Genomic DNA, 19,251 nt, shown 5'->3' on the forward strand with positions numbered 1-19,251 from the left:
CACAATCAATTAAGGCAGTACATATTTCCCCCTTAATCTTTAAATATCCTTTACAAAATGAACGCGTTTCCTTATCTTCACTGAGTGTACCTTAACGAATGTACAGATCACAGGCATCGGGGTAATTAGGCAAATCAAGGTCATCCCCTGAGCTTTGTAACCACCTTCTTATCCAGCTGCTCCATATCAACAGCTGGCATGAATTACTGGTAACATTTGGCTAACTGGATAATAAGAAGGATATAGTCCGTGGTTGGTCACAAGATTCCTTTTTCTGTGCTGTTTAAACATGTATATTCAGAAAACGCTTCTTTTTTTCTAGCCTCCAGAAGCCTAATAATGGCTGCAGTGGCCACTAATAAGACATATGTCTTATGCCATGAGAGTACAGCTGTATCTCATGGCTCTTCATCCTTAACTTTGCAAGAGAATGTAATTAGACTCTGGTCCTCTGAACTGTCAGGAGAGCTTCTTTTCAGCACAGAATGCTCCTCCTTCCACCATCTTCTAAACTCCAACAAAACCAGCCTTGTGATAAAACCCATTAAGTATTTTCACTCTGACACCTGGAAGTCATACAACCGGGCAAAATGGCCAGCACTTCCTCCATCTGTTTTAATAATGCTGAACCAGAGCATTTATCATCATCTATTTTATCAAGACTAGATTTTGCTGACAAGGGTTCAGTAAAATTCTTTTAGGTATGAGTACTGCCCAGGGAGTAGCTGATGACTATTAATCCCTCAGGCTTGTGGGTTCTTGAACACATTTTAAAAATTGGCAGAGATTAAGAGCCTGGTCTTTTAGTACATAGCAGGAGTGAGAAGGTGTTATGCTTATCTCAGTGAGGTGGAAGTCTACCTTTAAGAATATTTCTGATTTTCACAAACAAACATCTTTTGGTAAGGAGAAATATCTTGATGACTCATTTTCTGCCATCTTCAAAATGAAATGAATGGGAACAACTAAACATGGTGGCTTTGTGACAGCACCTAGGAGCTTTGCAAACTTTGACCTGTGTTCAACAGAGCAGAATGGGGATGGCAGAGTATGGCCCATGCACTGGGCCAAGTATAGGACACCTTCCCTGTAGCATTTCACGCTGGAGATAAAGTTTGTTGTTGTTCAGTCCCTAAGTCATGTCCGACTCTTTGTGACCCCATGAACTGCAGCACACCAGGCTTCTCTGTCCTTCACTGTCTCCCAGAGTTTGTTCAAACTCATGTCCATTGAGTCGGTAAAGCCATCCAACCATCTCATCCTCTGTCATCCCCTTCTCCTCCTGCCTTCAATCTTTCCCAGCATCAGGGTCTTTTCCAATTATTTGACTCTTTGCATCAGGTGGCCAAAGTACTGGAGCTTCAGCTTCATCAGCAGTCCTTCCAATGAATATTCAAGATTGATTTCCTTTAGGATTGACTGGTTTGATTTCCTTGCAGTCCAAGGGACTCTCAAGAGTCTAGCGCCACAATTTGAAAGCATCAGTTTTTCATTGCTCAGCCTTCTTTATGGTCCAACTCTCACATCTGTACATGACTACTAGAAAAACCACATCATTGACTAAAGGGGCCTTTGTTGGCAAAGTGATGTCCCTGCCTTTTAGTACACTGGCTAGGTTTGCCATAGCTTTTCTTCCAAGGAGCAAGTGTCTTCTAATTTTTAGGCTGCAATCACCATCCACAGTGGTTTGGGAGCCCCCAAAAGAAAGCGGTCACTGTTTCCACTTTTTACCTATCTCGAGGAGGATCTAAAGAGTCTCTTGATAAGGGTGGAAGAGGAAAGTGAAAAAGCTATTTTAAAATCAACATTCAAAAAACTAACATCATGGTATCCAGTCCCATCACTTCATGGCAAATAGATGGGGAAAACTAAGTGTAACTGCAAACAAATATCAATAACCTAATCTTCTAAGCTTCTCTAAAAGTACCTCCCTTTGGTATCTTTCTAAATCTACAAGTTACAAGATGGCACATAACACATTTTGAGCACAATCAAATTGAGTGTGGAAATTTTAAAGCACAATCGAGTTGGGCCTGAAAAAGTCAAGTACAATTGAGTTTGCCTAAATGGATCAGGTATAATTGAGTTGAGTAACTGGATTGTGCTGAGCACTGGCCCTTTGCCAAAATGAGGCACACGTGGCCAAAGGGATGCAACTCAACTGGGCCTGAAATTTTCATTGAATACTTTTCACAGAGCAAGAAATTGTTTGTAGAATAAAAAAAAATGAAGTTGAAGATGTGATTATTGGAGCTTGCCAGCTATGGGTACTAAGTCATCCTACAGGTGACACTCTTTATAAAAACCACTATTTCAATGGTTTTCAAATTTGAGGGAGCATCAGAACCATCTGGAAGGTATGGTAAAATCCATCTTTGGGCTCCACCCCTAGAGTTTCTGATTTCTTAAGTCTTCAGGGAGCCTGAGAATTTACTTGTTTATCAAATTCTCAGGTGGTGCTACACTGCTGGTCTGAGACCATGCTTTGAGGACCACTGTTCTAACATGTTATGGTAGACAAGACTGAAACATTTTAAAGGAACTTTATTTACATTAATATTTCAAAAATGACTTTAATATTTTAAAATAAAAGATATTGCTACTTATTATTTTTATATGTCTTTACAAATAAACTGTACAACTAGATCCTGCAAATGTCTTCATGATCATTTAAACGACCTAAACTATCACTTATATTTAATACTAACTATCCCTACCCCCATTGTCTTATGTGTAGTTAGAAGTTGCTAGAGCTCTGATATCTAAGGAAATCTCTGAATATTTTTTGTTTGGTTTAAAATGATTGTAGTAGGAAGGATAATGCATTAAATACAGAATAGGTATAGATTAGGGGTAAGAGCTCTTTCAGCGATTCCTTTTCTAGCTTTCTATATCATCTACTTTAATAATGCAGAGCTTTCAGTTATTCAGTCAACAAGTATTTACTGAGCACACAGTGTCCACCAGACACAGGAAATAACAATAGGAGTCAACATGATTGGACCATGTGTTAGCATCTATGTTCAACTAATTCTCATTAACAACCCTACAAAGTGGGTACTATCATGGTCCTTATTTAACAAATGAAGACATTAAGGCACTGAGAGATTAAGATTGTGAGAGAAGGGTTCACATTGAGGCCATGAGACCCCCAAACCTGGACCTTTAATTGCTATTTGTTCTTAAGGTGATTCAGAGACATGGCAAGGGGAGTTATGAATATAAATGGAAAAGTAACTGGAGCACCATATCCCAGACTTGGGGATTCAAGCAGGCTCTATAAGTAAATATCTTAAGGAACTGAATGGTGAAAGGGAAGGGAGGGGGTGTTCTAAGCAGAGGGAAGTCTCACAGGAAATATTTGGCACGGAGAGGGCTCTGGTAACATCTTAAACAAGTGAAAAAAAGTCTGGCATGGCTCGAGAGTAGAGAGAAGGAAAAACGGTGATAATTACTGGCTCATAGATCAGCTTGGGAGGCATGAAAGGAATACAATTCTAGGCCAAAAATAGTTGTTTCTTCTCCAAACCTATTTATATATCTTCTATTTCTAGCCACCCAAATTAAAAACTTGGGGAGTTTCTGATATACCTCATTCTATTACCCCAACATCTATCAGATACCAAAGCTGAAGTTTTCTATCTCCATTCCCCTCTCCATTCCCAATGACTGGGATGTCCTAACTGTATACTTAAATATCTCTCATTGAGATGAGCAATGCTGATAACAAGTAACATTTGCTGAATCCCATTGCATGTGCCTGATTCTAGGTACTACATACGTTTCTCATTTAATGCTAATAGACAATCTCTTAAGTAGATAATAATCTGATCCCCATTTTTTAAATGAGGAGTGGGAGCACAGGGAAGTAACTTACCCAAGGCCACTCAATCAGGATCCAACCCAGGTCTGGCTAGTATCAGATCCCAAGCGCCTAACCATTACATTCTAGTGAAGTGCAATAGCAGGAATCTAATGCCTCTTTGCCCCTTCCAAACACTGTTTCTCATGTTAACTCCTTGATCAGTAATCTACTATACTAGGGTGGGCTGTTTAGTTATCTCCTTGATATATTTTGTATTTTTCAATCTCAGTATTTAAACTTGCTTTTTCCTTCTCTCTTGTGGCTCTGCATTTTGAAATCCTACTCAATCATCAAAATTCTTCTCAAGGACCATGATGTTTTTATAGGTATTTTTGGTCCCCGACTTTGAATCCAAACACTTCAGTTGTATAATTTGATGAACCCATTCTTTTTTTTTTTTATGGGCTAGACCCTTCTCGAGGACAGGAACACATTTTATTGACTCTGAAGTTCATCTTTCAGAGTCTGGACTACTGGTTGAGTGGAAATGTAGGAAGAAGTAAACAGAAATTACTGTAGAAAGAGGCAGAAATGGAGGCTGTGTCTTAGTCAGGACTCCATCTGAAGTCATAGAACCAAGTTACTTGGAGAATCTATAAAATATAGCAATGCATTTTGGTTTCTGCATAATTATTTAAATTCTAAAACATAACTCATGCACTTTGGTTTGGGCAGAAAAATCATTCTGAAACCATCCTTCAATTTCTGCTACTTTTCCACAAATAACCACTATAATATTCATTCTTCCTTAAGTACCTTGGTTAATTAAGCATGGGGTCATTTTGAATCAAATAGCCAAAGGGAATAAAATAATGTATCAGTGAAATGAGGTTCATCTAAAATTTCAAACTAAAATTCTTGTATGATTCATGATGTTAAATAATTTGACATTTGAGATATGAAGTTTTTACTTTAGGAAGAAGAGTAAACCATGAAGAAGTTTAGGCCATGTGTCATTTGCTAAGGTAGATACAGGGACTGGTAAATAGTGTTGGAATTTCAGCAGCTATTCAGGGGGCCTCCACATATGCCTGCATCATTTTTTTTCTCAGCAAAAGCAATGTTCCTAAGTGAAGGTCAGATCAGCATGATAAACATGGCTAACTTTGGGATCTCAATCATTCCAAGCAGGAGCAACTTGCTTGCTTGAAATACAGTTAATCCCCCTTGCAGAGGCCAGTGCTTAATAGCAGGCAAACTTGGCAGGTAGAAATTATAAATACATTTGAAATTTTCTCAGCTTGTTTTACCCACCAGGAGTTGCTGTGATTTTCAGGATAATTTAAAGATAAGGCAGCAGGTCAGAACATGAAATGTTAAAGAGGTTAACAATGAAATGGCAGAATAGTTCTTTTCCCCCAGTAAATGAAAGTAGACAGCCACATACATGATACATACATGGCAAATAATTCAATGCCTCTTTCTCTGAAGTCCTTAAAAATAAAGTCATGGAATACACAAAAAACTTCATTTTCAAGATTTTTTCTAAATGGAATGATAGCTTTATTTGACACTTGGCAAACAATAAAAAGAATTTTAGGTATCAAGGATGGAAAAAAAAATTTGCAGACCATGTCTCTCACGGAACAGACCAAACAAACCACCGAATAAGTAGCATAGTTTTCAAGTACAATCACAAACACAGCAGATTTACCTTCTGATTCTATTACCAACAGTAATCTCAAAGTCCCTTTTGCAAAAATGTTCCTGGTGTGAACACTTAATAAACTCTCACCCAATAAGGGATGAGAACATCAAAGGATCTTCTGGACTAGGATTCTGGCAAGATCACCTTTGAACCACAGTTCTTTTGGTAAAGATACTAGAAAGAGCTAAATAGTGATGATGCTATTGTATAAATTCCCTTCATTTGATTTTCAACCCAGCCTGCGGCAGTTGGAAAGTTGGCTAAACATGCCATCATACTTGTGAAACTGACCAAATTGCTCAGGAAGGAAGGCTTGGACCAGCAAATACAGGAATTCAGCACTGTTCTCTTATGTGGCAAGTCAGGAGAAATGACCAGGAAATGGATGCTGAGGCCTTTGGAATGACAGAGGGTCACATCTGAGAGACCATCCTATATTGGGCCTTCCTGTGGAACTGCTGACCATACGCTCCCTTGGCGGTGAGTGTTAAGACTTCACAGGAAGTTAATGATAACAAGGAAGTAAGGAAGATTTAACTGTCAGAAAACAGGCAGAGCAGTGCTGTTAAGAGGGTACAGAGCTCACGAAATAGCATGGCTTAACAAAAGGGAGAGGACAGTTTCTCAGAACAGGAAACCAATAAACAAGTTTGTTTTCTTCAAAGGAGACAGAATCAGACAAAAGCAGGAAGTGCTGTCCTTCCTTCATCCTGCTGGGTTTTTAATGGAAAGTCAAGTGGGTGCATCATTCAAAATAAGGGAGAAGAGACCGAAATGATACCATCTTTCCCCCTTTTTTTAAAAAAGAGAAACACAAAGATGCATCACGTCACACACTCTTCATTCTGTGCTTTCGAAGAGTCCAATTCCACAGTCTGAATATTTCCCACTGAAAGAGCCCCATGCATGCCACATGTGACTGCTTTCTAAACTTCCTGCAGAGTTCCTGCTATTTAGCATTCAAGACAGGTATTTGGGCTGGAAAAATAATATTATTCCATATTTTTCCAAAACAAAGATTCTGGGTCCCCATTACTTAAGTAAGCCTCAAAGGCACTTGCTTTGCTGTGGTTACATATTCCACATATTTGGATAGTTAGAAGTCACATAATTTTTACAAAGAGTGTTTGCCAGGGGATTCCAAGAGAATGGATACTAACCACATGCCCTCCAAATTTTGTGTAACACGGAATAGGATGAGAACAGAGAATTTATTTTCACTCATAATCTCATAGTTGCACAATTAATTTAATATGCTCCCTGGTGGGCTTGGGCTACGATATCATTTTCTGGAATAGAAATCCAATTTCACTAAATTATATTAAATAAGAGTGAAAGAATATGTACAGGCTGCCAGGCTTGTAAATTCGGTTGGTTATATAAGTTTTGTCTGTAATTCAGTATTTTGTACCAGAATACATTTTAAAATAATGAAAAAGAAAACAATGTTCAAAGTAGTCGTTAGTCCCGGGTAAGCCTGCCCAAATCTATTTACCCCATAATACCTATATAGTACTGTGTTTACAATACTACAGAAGTGGTAATGTACTAGAAGAAATAAGCATAGCTAACACAGAGTATTGTGCATATCTTTCAGCTCCCTTTAGTCCAAAAATTCTATTATTCCATTTGCTAACTTCTAGATGTAACTGTGTTTGACTAAAAATGTATTCAGAGTTCCAAACTGGACTAAGATCAGCATCCTTTCCCCCCTTATTGGGATGGGGAGAGTAGGGGTTTGGGGGATGGGGAGAGCTTCTAAGAAGAGGGAATTAGTGCATTTGGGAATTCTAATGGACATATGGAAAAAGGGTATAAAGAACTGTTCAATTGGGAATGAGGGGACTCATTAGGGCTTGAGTTTCTAGTTGGAATTCTGCTGTTGGGTTCTTCTTCATGCCTATGGGCTGCCTGGGATATTTCTCTTTATATTCAGGATTTTACTCCTCCCAGAATACAGAGTCAAAAGTTCCTTCCTTCTTCTCCTATCCCTGAAACAAGCATATAGTCCTACTGAGATTTTTTTGTTTTGTTTTGAGTTTTTATCACCAGCAACCAAAAATTGAACATGAACTATAAGGGCTCCCTGCTATATATCCATGCTACCTCCTTTGGCCTCCTTTGGCCTGCATGTGTGCTCAGTCATGTCTGACTAACTCCGTGGGCTGGGGTCTGCCAGGTTCCTCTGTCCATGAGATTTTCCAGGCAAGAATACTGGAGTGCATTGCCATTTACTCCTCCAGCAGATATTCCTGATCCAGGGATTGAACCCGAGTCTCCTGTATTGCAGGCAGATTCTTTACCACTTGAGCTATCAGGGAAGCCCCTTTATATTGTTCCCTTTCACTTTGACCCTTGTAGAAAAAAGATCAAAGTCTTTGGATAAATAATAGATGGAAGAAAAGAATCTATCTGGATTTAGATAAAAACAAAGTCCACCAGACTTCAAATTGTGACAGCATATCTCTTTAGGAAGAATAAGGGGCTTCAGTGAGGAGATGAGGCAGAAACTCAAGATTCTGCCTTCCAAAGTGGCTGGATCAACTAGCAGAAAGGAGATGGTAAGTGCATCTACCCTTGCCTATTTTATCATGAATTTTCTCAAAGCATACAACAGGATACAAGGAAAAACAGGTAAGATGATGAGAAAGAGAAGGAAGATCAAAAAGAAACTCCATGGTACAGGAACATAGAAAGAAGAGGTGCCTTTGGCCAGTACTAAGGAGGGTTAATATATGAGCAGTGATTCAGGAAGGCTATATATTCAAACTTGTATTTAAACACATGTAACAGAATATTTGGAGAAGGCAATGGCAAGCCACTCCAGTACTCTTGCCTAGAAAATCCCATGGATGGAGGAGCCTGGTAGGCTGCAGTCCGTGGGGTCGCTAAGGGTCGGACACGACTGTGCGACTTCACTTTCACTTTTCACTTTCACACACTGGAGAAGGAAATGGCAGCCCACTCCAGTGTTCTTGCCTGGAGAATCCCAGGGACGGGGGAGCCTGGTGGGCTTCCATCTATGGGGTCACACAGAGTCGGACACGACTGAAGTGATTTAGCAGCAACTTAGCAGCAACAGAATATTAGACGCAGAGTAGGTGTCTTAGAGATTGCCTAGTCTTATCATCTTACCAATGGGAGAACTGTTTCTAGAGCATCTTTGACAGATGGTGAGGTAGGTTCTGTATCAGTATGCTAAATAATCTATTTCCTTCTTGGACAGCTCCAACAGCTAGAAAGCGCTTGTAATGTTATCACTTCTAACCATTTATTTGGAACAGGCTCACACAGGGCAGGAAATTAGTCTTAATTATATTTTTATCCCCAGAACCTCCAAATTAGTGCACAATGCATGCTCAACAACTTGTTTGTTGGATTAATAGGTAAGTAAATTAATGGACACAAACTATCTGAAGCAACAGGTTAAAATTACTTTCTAATCTGTATAATAATTCTTTATATATGTGATAGCAATTATCAGTACTAAATTTTTTTTTTAAGTTAACTATACTCAATTTTGTCAACTAACACCCACTGTTCTGATGATCTAACTCAAGGAAAACCTATCATATTACCCATATGGGCCTTTGGCATTTCTTACATAGATTCAAAGAAAATAAAAATTAAAGGATAATTAAAACTCCTTTTTCTCATATCTATTCTTCTTTATTATTAGTCATAAAAATCCTCTGAATTTTCTAAATCATTCTTCAATATTTCAACAATAAATATTATGTGTCAGTAGTAAAAAAAAATGAGAAAATGAAAATCTGGCATAATGCACTGACAATCTGGGTGCATCTCCTTCCAGATATTTTATAAAGATTCTTAATGTTATTGTCATACTGCATATATCATTTCATGCCCAACTTTTTACTTAATAATATATCCTGTACATTCTCTCATATTCTTATTAATTCTTCACAGAGATGATTTAAGTACTTATTATATTTCATTGGAAAGCTATCCAGTTATTTATTTAACCAATACCTCCTGGTTGTACTGTGCTCAATATATCACTGCAATAAATAGGACTGGAGAAAAAAAATCAATGTAGGAGAATTTTTCCCACATCTTTGATGATTAGTTTAGGACAAATTACTAAAATCGTAGTTACTAGGTCAAAGGATACACGTTTTTAATAAGACTTGAAGCTCTCTTTCTTGAGATGTCTTTCCCAGGCTTCAAGATGAGGTTAATTCCCTTGTAAGGTATTACTATAGCACTCTGCAACTTGCTTTCATAATCTTCATCACCATTGAAAATATTTGGTTATATTTTAATTTCCCTTTGGACTGCAAAATGCACTGAGGTAGAACCATGAACATTTCTGCTGATGGTGTATTGCATGGGGCCTAGCCCACAGCATATACTCAGTGTGCATTTTATTCAGGTGAATATTGTTAAATTGCTTCCTTGAAGGATGTTTTTATATTCATATACTTGAAGCACTGTTTGCATTTACCCATCTCACTGCATCATCCAAATGGGGCAAAACTCTCTCAGTGTGATTCACTCTTTTCTTCCCCCCAACAAATTAAGCCTATGACTTAGAACTCATTTCTCAGCTATTATGAATTCAGTAAGTGTATGATGTGCTTTGCTGAAAACTCAGTATGACTGTGATCTGAACATTACCAGCTCTCGGGGTAGGAAAGCTCCTTCTTGGCGGGCTATGACCAGTGATGCAGTCTCTCCCTGCTTAGTGCTCCTCAGCATGGCCACAAGCTCTTCCTGAGTTCGTCCAGTGACATCTCTGCCATTGACCTAATGCAGACAAGCATGTAAGCAGCCAAATTACAACACTGCCAGCCCTGTCTGCCCTAGATGGTTTTTGAAAGTATGCAGCAAATGGGCTCTCATGATCAAGGAAATTCTGGGAAGCTGAAAACTGAGCATGAGAGTCCAAACCAATCATGTTTATGATACTAGCAATATGCCAGCCATCATTTCTATAGTGCTGGACAGTCTCAGACATTCAGTAATTGGCATTGGCAGTTTTTCCCTAAGACATCACATTCTTAGGAAGGACAAATCAAACTGACAGATACCAGAGAATCATTCCTCAAGTAGGGAGGAAGCTGATTTCAAATGCTTAACTGGTACCATTCTCCACTGAATATAAACAGGAGAAATGGATTTTTATCACACGGTCAATTCTTACAGACATGAGTTTTTGTTATAATTCTACAGTGTTCTCTACGTTAGAAAGTTATAGTCACCAGGTTATTATACATTATTGGAGATTCTAATTTGGGGCTACATTAATCATTTGAACCATTTTCTTTCATGATCTAGAACTATATACAAAGCTCTGGTGTTGCTTCCATGCCATGGGCAAGTTAAATGGAACAAGTCAGTTTCCATGAAGATGATTTCTTGAAAGGTAAATTGACAATATATGTAGACAAGAAGATAATACTGTTAAAAATAAGTGGGAAAAAAAAGCCTCTTCCTTTGAGTATTCCAAATACTTCTCCATATGCATAGACTGACCTAAGACAGACTGGCCCATTCTTAAAGAAGTTTAAAGAAACTATTACAAGTACTTGGGTGCAACTTCGCAATTCTTAGCCCGAACTGAATATATGATGAACTCATGGATATGACTCAAATCCCCCAGGGACTCTAAGAGGTGGAAGTAAGAAAGAGGAGATAGAAAAAACTTTTCAATATTTGACTCCATATCATTGCCCTTATTGAGGACTTACAAAGTTGGCTATTGATTAACCAGTTTTGTAATTAAAGTCCTTATCTTATTTACAAGTACACTTTTCTATATAATTAATTCAAAATTTCATAAATTTCATTTACTTAAGCACCAAGAAATATTTTGTTGAAGATATTCATTCTAATTCTTACCTCCAAAATTCTGTCCCCTGATTGCAGGCGGCCATCTTTTATCGCTGCTCCCTTTGGTAAAATGTTTTTTACAAAAATAGGACCTGGACCATGTATGGAAGAATCTCTGGTAACCACAGTGAAACCAAGTCCTTCAGGCCCTAGTGTATAAGACCAAGAAAATGCATGATCACCTTCAGCTGGAGAAATATTATATTCAATCTTATAGTTAAACCAATCTAATTTAGACTAACATAGAAAAAGTGAAATACTGACATTCTATCAAGTATCTTAAATATGTTTGAGTTTCTAATTTTAAATACAGATTACAGTTCTTGACAGGTCATGATTATATTACCATGAATTTAGGGCCAGTGTAGATGTGAAACATTTTATTAAGGTCTTACAAAAAATACCACATGTTATCCATACACCTGGGAGACTGACTTCTTAATAAACCATAACCTGACTTCACACTTTCCTGAGAAGCAAGAGGCCATCTGACATGTTGACTTTCAATCAACTAGCCAGCCCATGGCTCACTCTCCACCTGCATCTCCATTCCTGTGTATTTCATCACATTGCCACATCACTGGTTCCTGCTACTCCTATTCTGTTCTCTTATATCGCCAATCTCTTTTGAGTTTTGTCCTTTTTACTCTGTGTGAATGCTTAGATTTTTTACTCTGTGGTATGCTTAGATGTTTCTTTACCCTAAGAATCCTTACTTCAGTCCTACTGCTTCTTTACTCTTCCATTACCAATGACCTATCTGTGACCATATCTGTCATTTTTCCTATCCTGATCTTTCTCCTTCTCTAGCTTTGACACTTCTCACCAACCATTTTCTTGAAATGAACTCCCTTCTTGGTTTTCATATACTTCATATACTTGGTTTTCTTTATACTTTTATTTTTCTACATCTCTGATCACAACACGTCTGTCACTCTTTCTCTTACCAATTGATGGCCTGTGTAAACACAGATGCTCCCCAAGGATCTGGAACAACTTGTCTTCCAGACTCTGCCTTGCCTGGCTCCTGTCTCCAACCACCATCTCTCTACAGATGACACCGACATCTCTTTGTTTGGCTCTACTCTCTCTGGTGTCAGTTTCCAGGCTATCACTATGAACATATTGTCACCAGCACTTTAAACTTCACTGCAAACTTCCTTCTCCATCCCAGATCCTGGCCTTTTACACTTAAAATTCTAATTTCTTGTAATGGCATCCCCATCATGCTAGTCACCTTGGCTGAGAACCAACAACAACTGCAATTCCTTTCTCTTTCTATCTGCACCCACTCAGTGATTTAGGCATGAATACTACACTGGGCACCCTTCACTGAGCACTTGGTATCTACTCTCTCCTTTAGTATATCTTTTTGCTGTCAGATTAATCTTCTTAAAACACAGCTCTGGGATGTAACATCCTTTATTTTTGCATCCAAAGCTTTCTGATGGATTTTTAAGGTCATGTTCCATGTCTAATTTATCTATGCTCAAAGCACTCAACCCCATGCCTTATACATAGCTGCATAATTTGTATGAAAAGTACAAGTGATGCATTTATATAAAAAGCCTATTGTGCATCCTAGTCAATACGTTTTCTTCCCAGTATAAAATTCTTATAGGAGGACAAAATTTTGACTAGAGGATCTTTCAGAATAATCTCTCTATCCTGATTAAAGGCATATGTTACATGCTTTAAATATATGTTAATACGTATTCAAAAACTACCTTGGGATCATTACATTTTCTATTAATTCCAACAGGAATCCATAAAATATTGGTTTCTTTTGAATGAAGTCCTGAAAATCCCAGTGGATTGCAGAAGGTTCAGTGGGTGAAGGGACTATGAGGAGAAGTCACAAAATAAAAGCACAGAAATACATAAATGTGTATGTGTGTATGTATAATACTGCATAAATATGTATGAACACACACGATCTAGTCATTGATCTGGACTTGAAATGGATAAAAAAGTTTTAAAAAGATGAAGAAATAAAAGGTTATATATGCTTTTGAAATTAAGCATATTTGAAACATTATTTTCATTATTGAATTCATGAAATCACTAATTACCCCGTATCTGCTGAGGAATAAGTTTTGCTGGTATAAAACTGTCTTAGAGAACCAGAAACAATAATACTGGATTTTCAGACTTGGACTAAAGGACGCTTCAAAAATCACTGAGTGAGTGAGCGAAACTCGTTGAGTCGTGTCTGCCTCTTTGTGACCCCATGGACTCTACAGTCCGTGGATTTCTCCAGGACAGAATACCAGCTCTCTTCTCCAGGAGATCTTCCCAACCCAGGGATCGAACCCAGGTCTCCCGCATTGCAGGCGGATTCTTTACCAGCTGAGCCACCAGGGAATCCCAAGAATACTGGAGTGGGTAGCCTATCCCTTCTCTAGAGGATCTTCCTGACCCAGGAATTGAACCGGGGACTCCTCCTTCGCGGGTGGATTCTTTACCAACTGAGCTATCAGGGAAGCCTAATCTCACTCAAAACAGAGACAACTGAATTTCAGTGCCTATTTAGTTTAAGTTGTGATACAGTATCACTCTGCTCCTATCAAGTTTGTAATGGTTTTATTTCCCAGCATGTACTACAATTTCAAGAAATTTAAGTTACCGCAATATACACTTTAATTTATTCTTTGATTCAATTAAATGAAAGGAGAATTAACAAAATTAGCCTTAATGTATTTCTCTTAACCATTTTACATGTTACAATAATAGAATACTATTAAGCATAATTTAATAATTACCTTTCTTTAGGTCAATCTTAATTTTCTTTGCATTCTTCTTGCTGCCAAACCCCATGAGTGGGGAGAGTGAGGGAGAGGATGGTTTTCTGCCTAGTCTTGGTACTCGGGGGCTCTTGCTCTGTTGCAGAGAAGTTGATGCATCTTCTTCAGGACTGCTTGTTCCTGTGAGATTTATTGTCTTTATTCCTGATTTTCCATGGACAGGAGGCAGCTCCTTTGTTCTCAACACGCGATCATTGTTGCCAAAAATGTTAAGAGGTCCAATGACTGATTTTTCATACTCTTCCCGGTTCTGAGGTGGAAGCACGCGGAGGAGCACACTTGGAGATTTCATTGCCTGACGGAAGAGGTCTTGAGCCCTTGAAAGACAGTGAATGTATACTGATCCTATGTCCCAGCATGCTGTCTAAAGCACCCAGAGTCACAGCTATGGGAGCAGCCCAGGAGCATAAGGACAGGAGGCTCTCTCACTGTTGCTACCAATACGACTTTGCTAACTAAGTGCCAGTTACCACGTATGGCCTGAAAATGGGGTGCCACTGCACCGGGCTATGTGTGAATTATCAACATGCATGATGCTCTCATTCAGTTTTCTTAACAATGATGTTAGGTAGGTATACTTAGGTCTTATTTTGCAAAATGAAGAAACTGAGGCTCAGAGAGATTAACTTGTCTATTGACCCACAGCTTTTAAGCATTTCTAAATCTGAAATTCTATCCAGAAGGGTTTACTGAACTCAACATAAAAGGAAGCTCTAATTTTAAAAGGAAAGAAAGAAATCTTTGATAGTGGTCATCAGATTATCATTTGGTTTCCTTTTAGAACTTTATTCTGAAGGACAGGTCTTTTCTAATGTGGGTTATGTTCAAGAAGCTCAATTTTGACACAGACAGTTCTCCATGGTGATATTTAGTAGGTATGTTGGTTGTGCCAAATATCACAATGGACTGTCAACCCAAAATGCATACTTTCTGTTATTTATTTCACTAAAGAGTACCTGCATTTTTTACTTTTTTTGTTTTAGAATTTTGTGCTTTTCTTCAAATTTCCTACTACTTTATTCTTTCCTTCTTCCTATCCTTCCTTATACCTTGTGACCAGGTAAAACAACAATCTTTCCCAGTTTTCTTATCAATGAGATGAAAGGCAATAGGGGATCTGACTCAGTTGGGAGGCAGGAACTTTTTTGTTTCATTTCTCGTTCCTATTTCTTAAAACTCAGAAGTGATGGAGGGAACTCAAGCAATTACCTTGTGACCATGAGATAGCTTAAAGATAGTAGCCACATAAGAAGGATAGCCACACAGAAAGATGGAAGATGCCTAATTCACTGATGATGGTGAGCCCTCCAAACCAAGTCTAGACTGCCACCTCCATATTTATTTGTCCTTAAAAAAGGTAAATTTTGTTTAAGATACCTTTAGTTCAAGTCTTTGTTACTAGCAGCCACACCAAATAAAAATTAATCACAATTCCAACTGCTATCTAAGCTCCTCTTCACCTTATTAATGAAGAGCTTACATTGCTAGTGGAGAAGGGAGAAGACTTCATATATACAGCCCAATTCCCCTGGTAGATTTTTGACTAGGATTCAATTCCTACTTCTTATTAAAATTTTATAAGCCTTGATTTCCACCTCAATAATACAGGGCGTAATATCTGCCTTCAGTACTATTAAGTCTTGGTAAAAAGCACAGTGATATATAAAAATAATATCATTATTGATAATAATTATAATTTTGCCTATTATTCATTATTTTCAGAAATTGTCTCTAGAGGCTTCATTTTTTCCTACACTGAAGCAGCTAGTGCCCACTGCCACTCCATCCACAACTACTCACCCTTTCTACCCAACATAATATTGGCAACTAATGGTCACAGAGAAGACTGAGCTGTTTTTGTTTGAAACAATAGAGTTCGATGATGATTACTAAAGGGTATTAGTAATTAGCCCCTTATTCAATTGCAATGCCAATATACATTTTAAAAAGCATATGTACACTGCTGCATAGTCTCATTCTTAGGTATAAAGACCTATTCCTATAACATTTCACATGCAGAGAAATAATTTCTTGAGGCAGAGTATTTCACATTTTTTTCCATTTGTTTCTATTACTCAGTGAGTCCTCAAAGACATCTCTCACAGATATTTAGTTTAAGGAAGACTGCTGACACCGAGTAAGGTAATTAATAAGCCAAACTAACAGTCTGTGAACAGAGTCATTAAATACCAGTCTAACTGACCCGTGTCCCAAGAAAAACAAACCCGTCTATTGATGTCACAGAAAGAGAGCCAGGCAGAAGGCTTGCTTCATTCTATACTTTGTCCTTCTCCAGGCTGTCAGGGACTTGTGCAGGCCACCCCTGAGTATGCTCAGACACAGGATGCATTTGAAAACGGATGTCCTGGAGTCAAAGGGAACTAACCAGAAATTATACCTACAGTTTTGATCATAATGAGTACAGTAATGATTATAATAAGCATTTTAGGAATCAATAAAGTAAAAAAGAAAAAAGTGCTTACTGAGCAAAGGTTTTGTCTACGAGGTCCACGTTGTTGATTTTTACAATACATTCATTTTCGTGAAACAGTCCCTCCCGTTTGGACCTGCTGTTTTCTTCAATGCCACGAATGAAGAGTCCTAGAATCCTGAATGCAACATTTAGATCGAAGAGGATGACTGAATAATAATATGCAAGTTGTTTCTCCACTTGCAGCTGTTCAGAAATAAGTACTAACTCCTCCTTATGAAAGAAATTATGCTTTACATCCAGACAACTGTTTGTTATTTAAAATCTTTAGTAAAACACAAAACAAAATCAGAAAAACACACCTACCCTCACAACTCATTAAAAGAAGAAACTACCCCCCGCCCAAGACAAATATACATAAACACCAACGCAGAGCACATTGATCAATAGCTCCATTCCTCATGCTTTTAGTAAACTTAAAAAAGGCTAGTGTCGCTTAGTGGAGTAGAGGACACACAGGATTCATGGTTTGGAGAGGGAATCACAGAAGGGCTGACTGTAATAAGTAAGCTTGAGTTGGTGTCAAAGGAGCACTTGACATTTGATAACAGGAGAGGATTAGGTTTCACAATAGTCTTTTTGCAGTCTTCCTACCTCTTTCAATAATATGCATTTTAAGAAGAAAACATTTAGCACAGACCACATTACTCAATTTAGAAAGAAGTTTGGTCCCATTTGTTCGAGTCACTGAATTAAGTATGTGTTGAGTGTTCTCTATGCACCTTATATGGAGGGATACGAAACAGGGCTATAGGACAGGATGACAGCTCAGTACAGGCTTGGAGAACAGGGGAAATAAAAAAAAAATCTGGAGCTATCAATAGGGCGAGTCTTCATAGAAGAATTTGGGAAAAAAGTAGGATATAAACTGGATCAGGAGAATGAATGGGATTTGGATAGGAGGAGACAGAGAACATATGCAGACAGGGTTGACCGGGTATGTCTGTGTAAGTGGAGCAGGGTGGGAGCTCACGCTGGGTGGGGAGGCCAGTGCCACATGGAAGGGACTTGAATGCTAGCTGATGGACTTATCTGATGAGGCTGGAGTAGTCCACACTTCTGAGACAGTGGCCAGATGAAAGCAGGAGTTTGGAGAGAGTTGTCTACAATTTCAACCAGGAAGAATCTGCATTCAGAGAGGATACCCCAAGCCTATGGGTGCCTCGCAGCTGTGGCTTAAAATAGGAGGAAGGAGAAGGGAGTTGGAGAAAAAGAACAGGAGAAAAGAAAACTACAGCAATAAGAAGAAAGAATTTTGTGTGCATATGTGTGTACTTGGATGCACCTGTTACATACTGGTAGTATTTGAACTGAAAACTAAAACCAAACGTGTATATTTTAGCCATTTCTCATGTGAGGGATTTCCCTGTTCCTTGTGGCATGTAAGGGTCCCAGGTTTCTCAGGGTAAGGTAGACAGATACATCTTCCATAAGGAGTCTGCTAGATGTTGAAAAACCTCAGGCTCCTCTTCCCTCATCCACTCGTCTCCCTATTTTGTCATACTCTTCCATATAGGTGTCTTACATGCTATTATGTATTCCCTTTGCATTAAGTCAAACCTAAATAAAACATGATCACATTTTATGCATGAATAGTCAGGTTTGCCATGGAAAAAGAGGAGTCTTTAATGAAAATGGAGGAGGAAACCACCTTCCTGTTTGAGGCTGCCACGGGTGGGGCCTCTGTCTCCAGGAATTCAGTTCATCTGATGAGTCCACGTCATCCCAAGAAGGCCAGAGGAAGGCAAATGCAGGGCTATTTAGATTTCTACTGCAAAACAGTTACATGAACACTGTAGGCTGATACACAAGAGAGCAAACAGTCACGCCACCTACTGAGGGGAAGGCTCTGGGTCACAAGCCAAGTGTGCACTGACGCTTCATTTCCGAATTCTAGTAGGTTAGTGAACTAGTCACATTCTGTGTGGAGGAGAATAGGGGACAAGACTACTATGTGATAAAGAATCTGAGATTTAAATTAATATTTGTAAGGTACTAATCCCACCTTAATCTTGTAACATAATATTAAGAATTGAACTATTTGACTTGTCAAAAGAAAAAAAAAGGAAAGAAAGGATAGAAATAGTGTTTCTCTCCTAAATTAAACAACTTTCTAATAGTCCACATTCTGGACTTTTGTTATGGTGGATTCACAATAACACGATCCATTAGGAGGCTCACACGTGGTTATAAACTAGTTTATGTAAGCGATATTTTTTTAACAAGCATTCAAGTCTTCCTTTAATTTAATTCAGTACATCATCAGTCATGTAATGTTGCTCCCCAGGATTTAATTTCACATTTTGGGAGATGAATTAATTCTTTCAGGCCACTGGGTTGCAATTTAGCTGGCATATTACAGCTGGAGTATGCTATGTGAACCTCACTCATCTAAATAACCTAACTTTCCATGAAAAATTTATTGACAGAATAAGCCCAACTGTAAAACCCATGTGTCAGAGGTAATTTTGGTAAAATGTAAAACTGACTGATTTTATTAGTTTGGTCCCTGGCAACGAAGGACTCCTGCCTTCTTTATTCGATGGAAGGGGTGGATTCCCTCCAGTTTGATTTCATCCAGACCAGT

General features: G+C 38.4%; 1 protein-coding gene across 1 annotated transcript in view; it reads right to left on the bottom strand.

Moving 5' to 3' along the window:
• PARD3B (par-3 family cell polarity regulator beta) overlaps positions 1-19,251 on the bottom strand; it is a 1,186,757-nt gene that overhangs the window by 508,146 nt on the left and 659,360 nt on the right. The window contains exons 7-10 of the mRNA XM_055396969.2: positions 16,657-16,782; positions 14,132-14,490; positions 11,379-11,518; positions 10,155-10,283 (exon numbers count right to left, since the gene is read on the bottom strand). Coding sequence (XP_055252944.2) covers positions 10,155-10,283; positions 11,379-11,518; positions 14,132-14,490; positions 16,657-16,782 — 754 coding nt within the window. The remainder of the gene's footprint in view (positions 1-10,154; positions 10,284-11,378; positions 11,519-14,131; positions 14,491-16,656; positions 16,783-19,251) is intronic.

Source organism: Moschus berezovskii, chromosome 2 (assembly GCF_049115385.1).
Source record: "Moschus berezovskii isolate FMDL1 chromosome 2, NW_MosBer_1.0, whole genome shotgun sequence".
NCBI classification, from domain to species: domain Eukaryota; kingdom Metazoa; phylum Chordata; class Mammalia; order Artiodactyla; family Moschidae; genus Moschus; species Moschus berezovskii.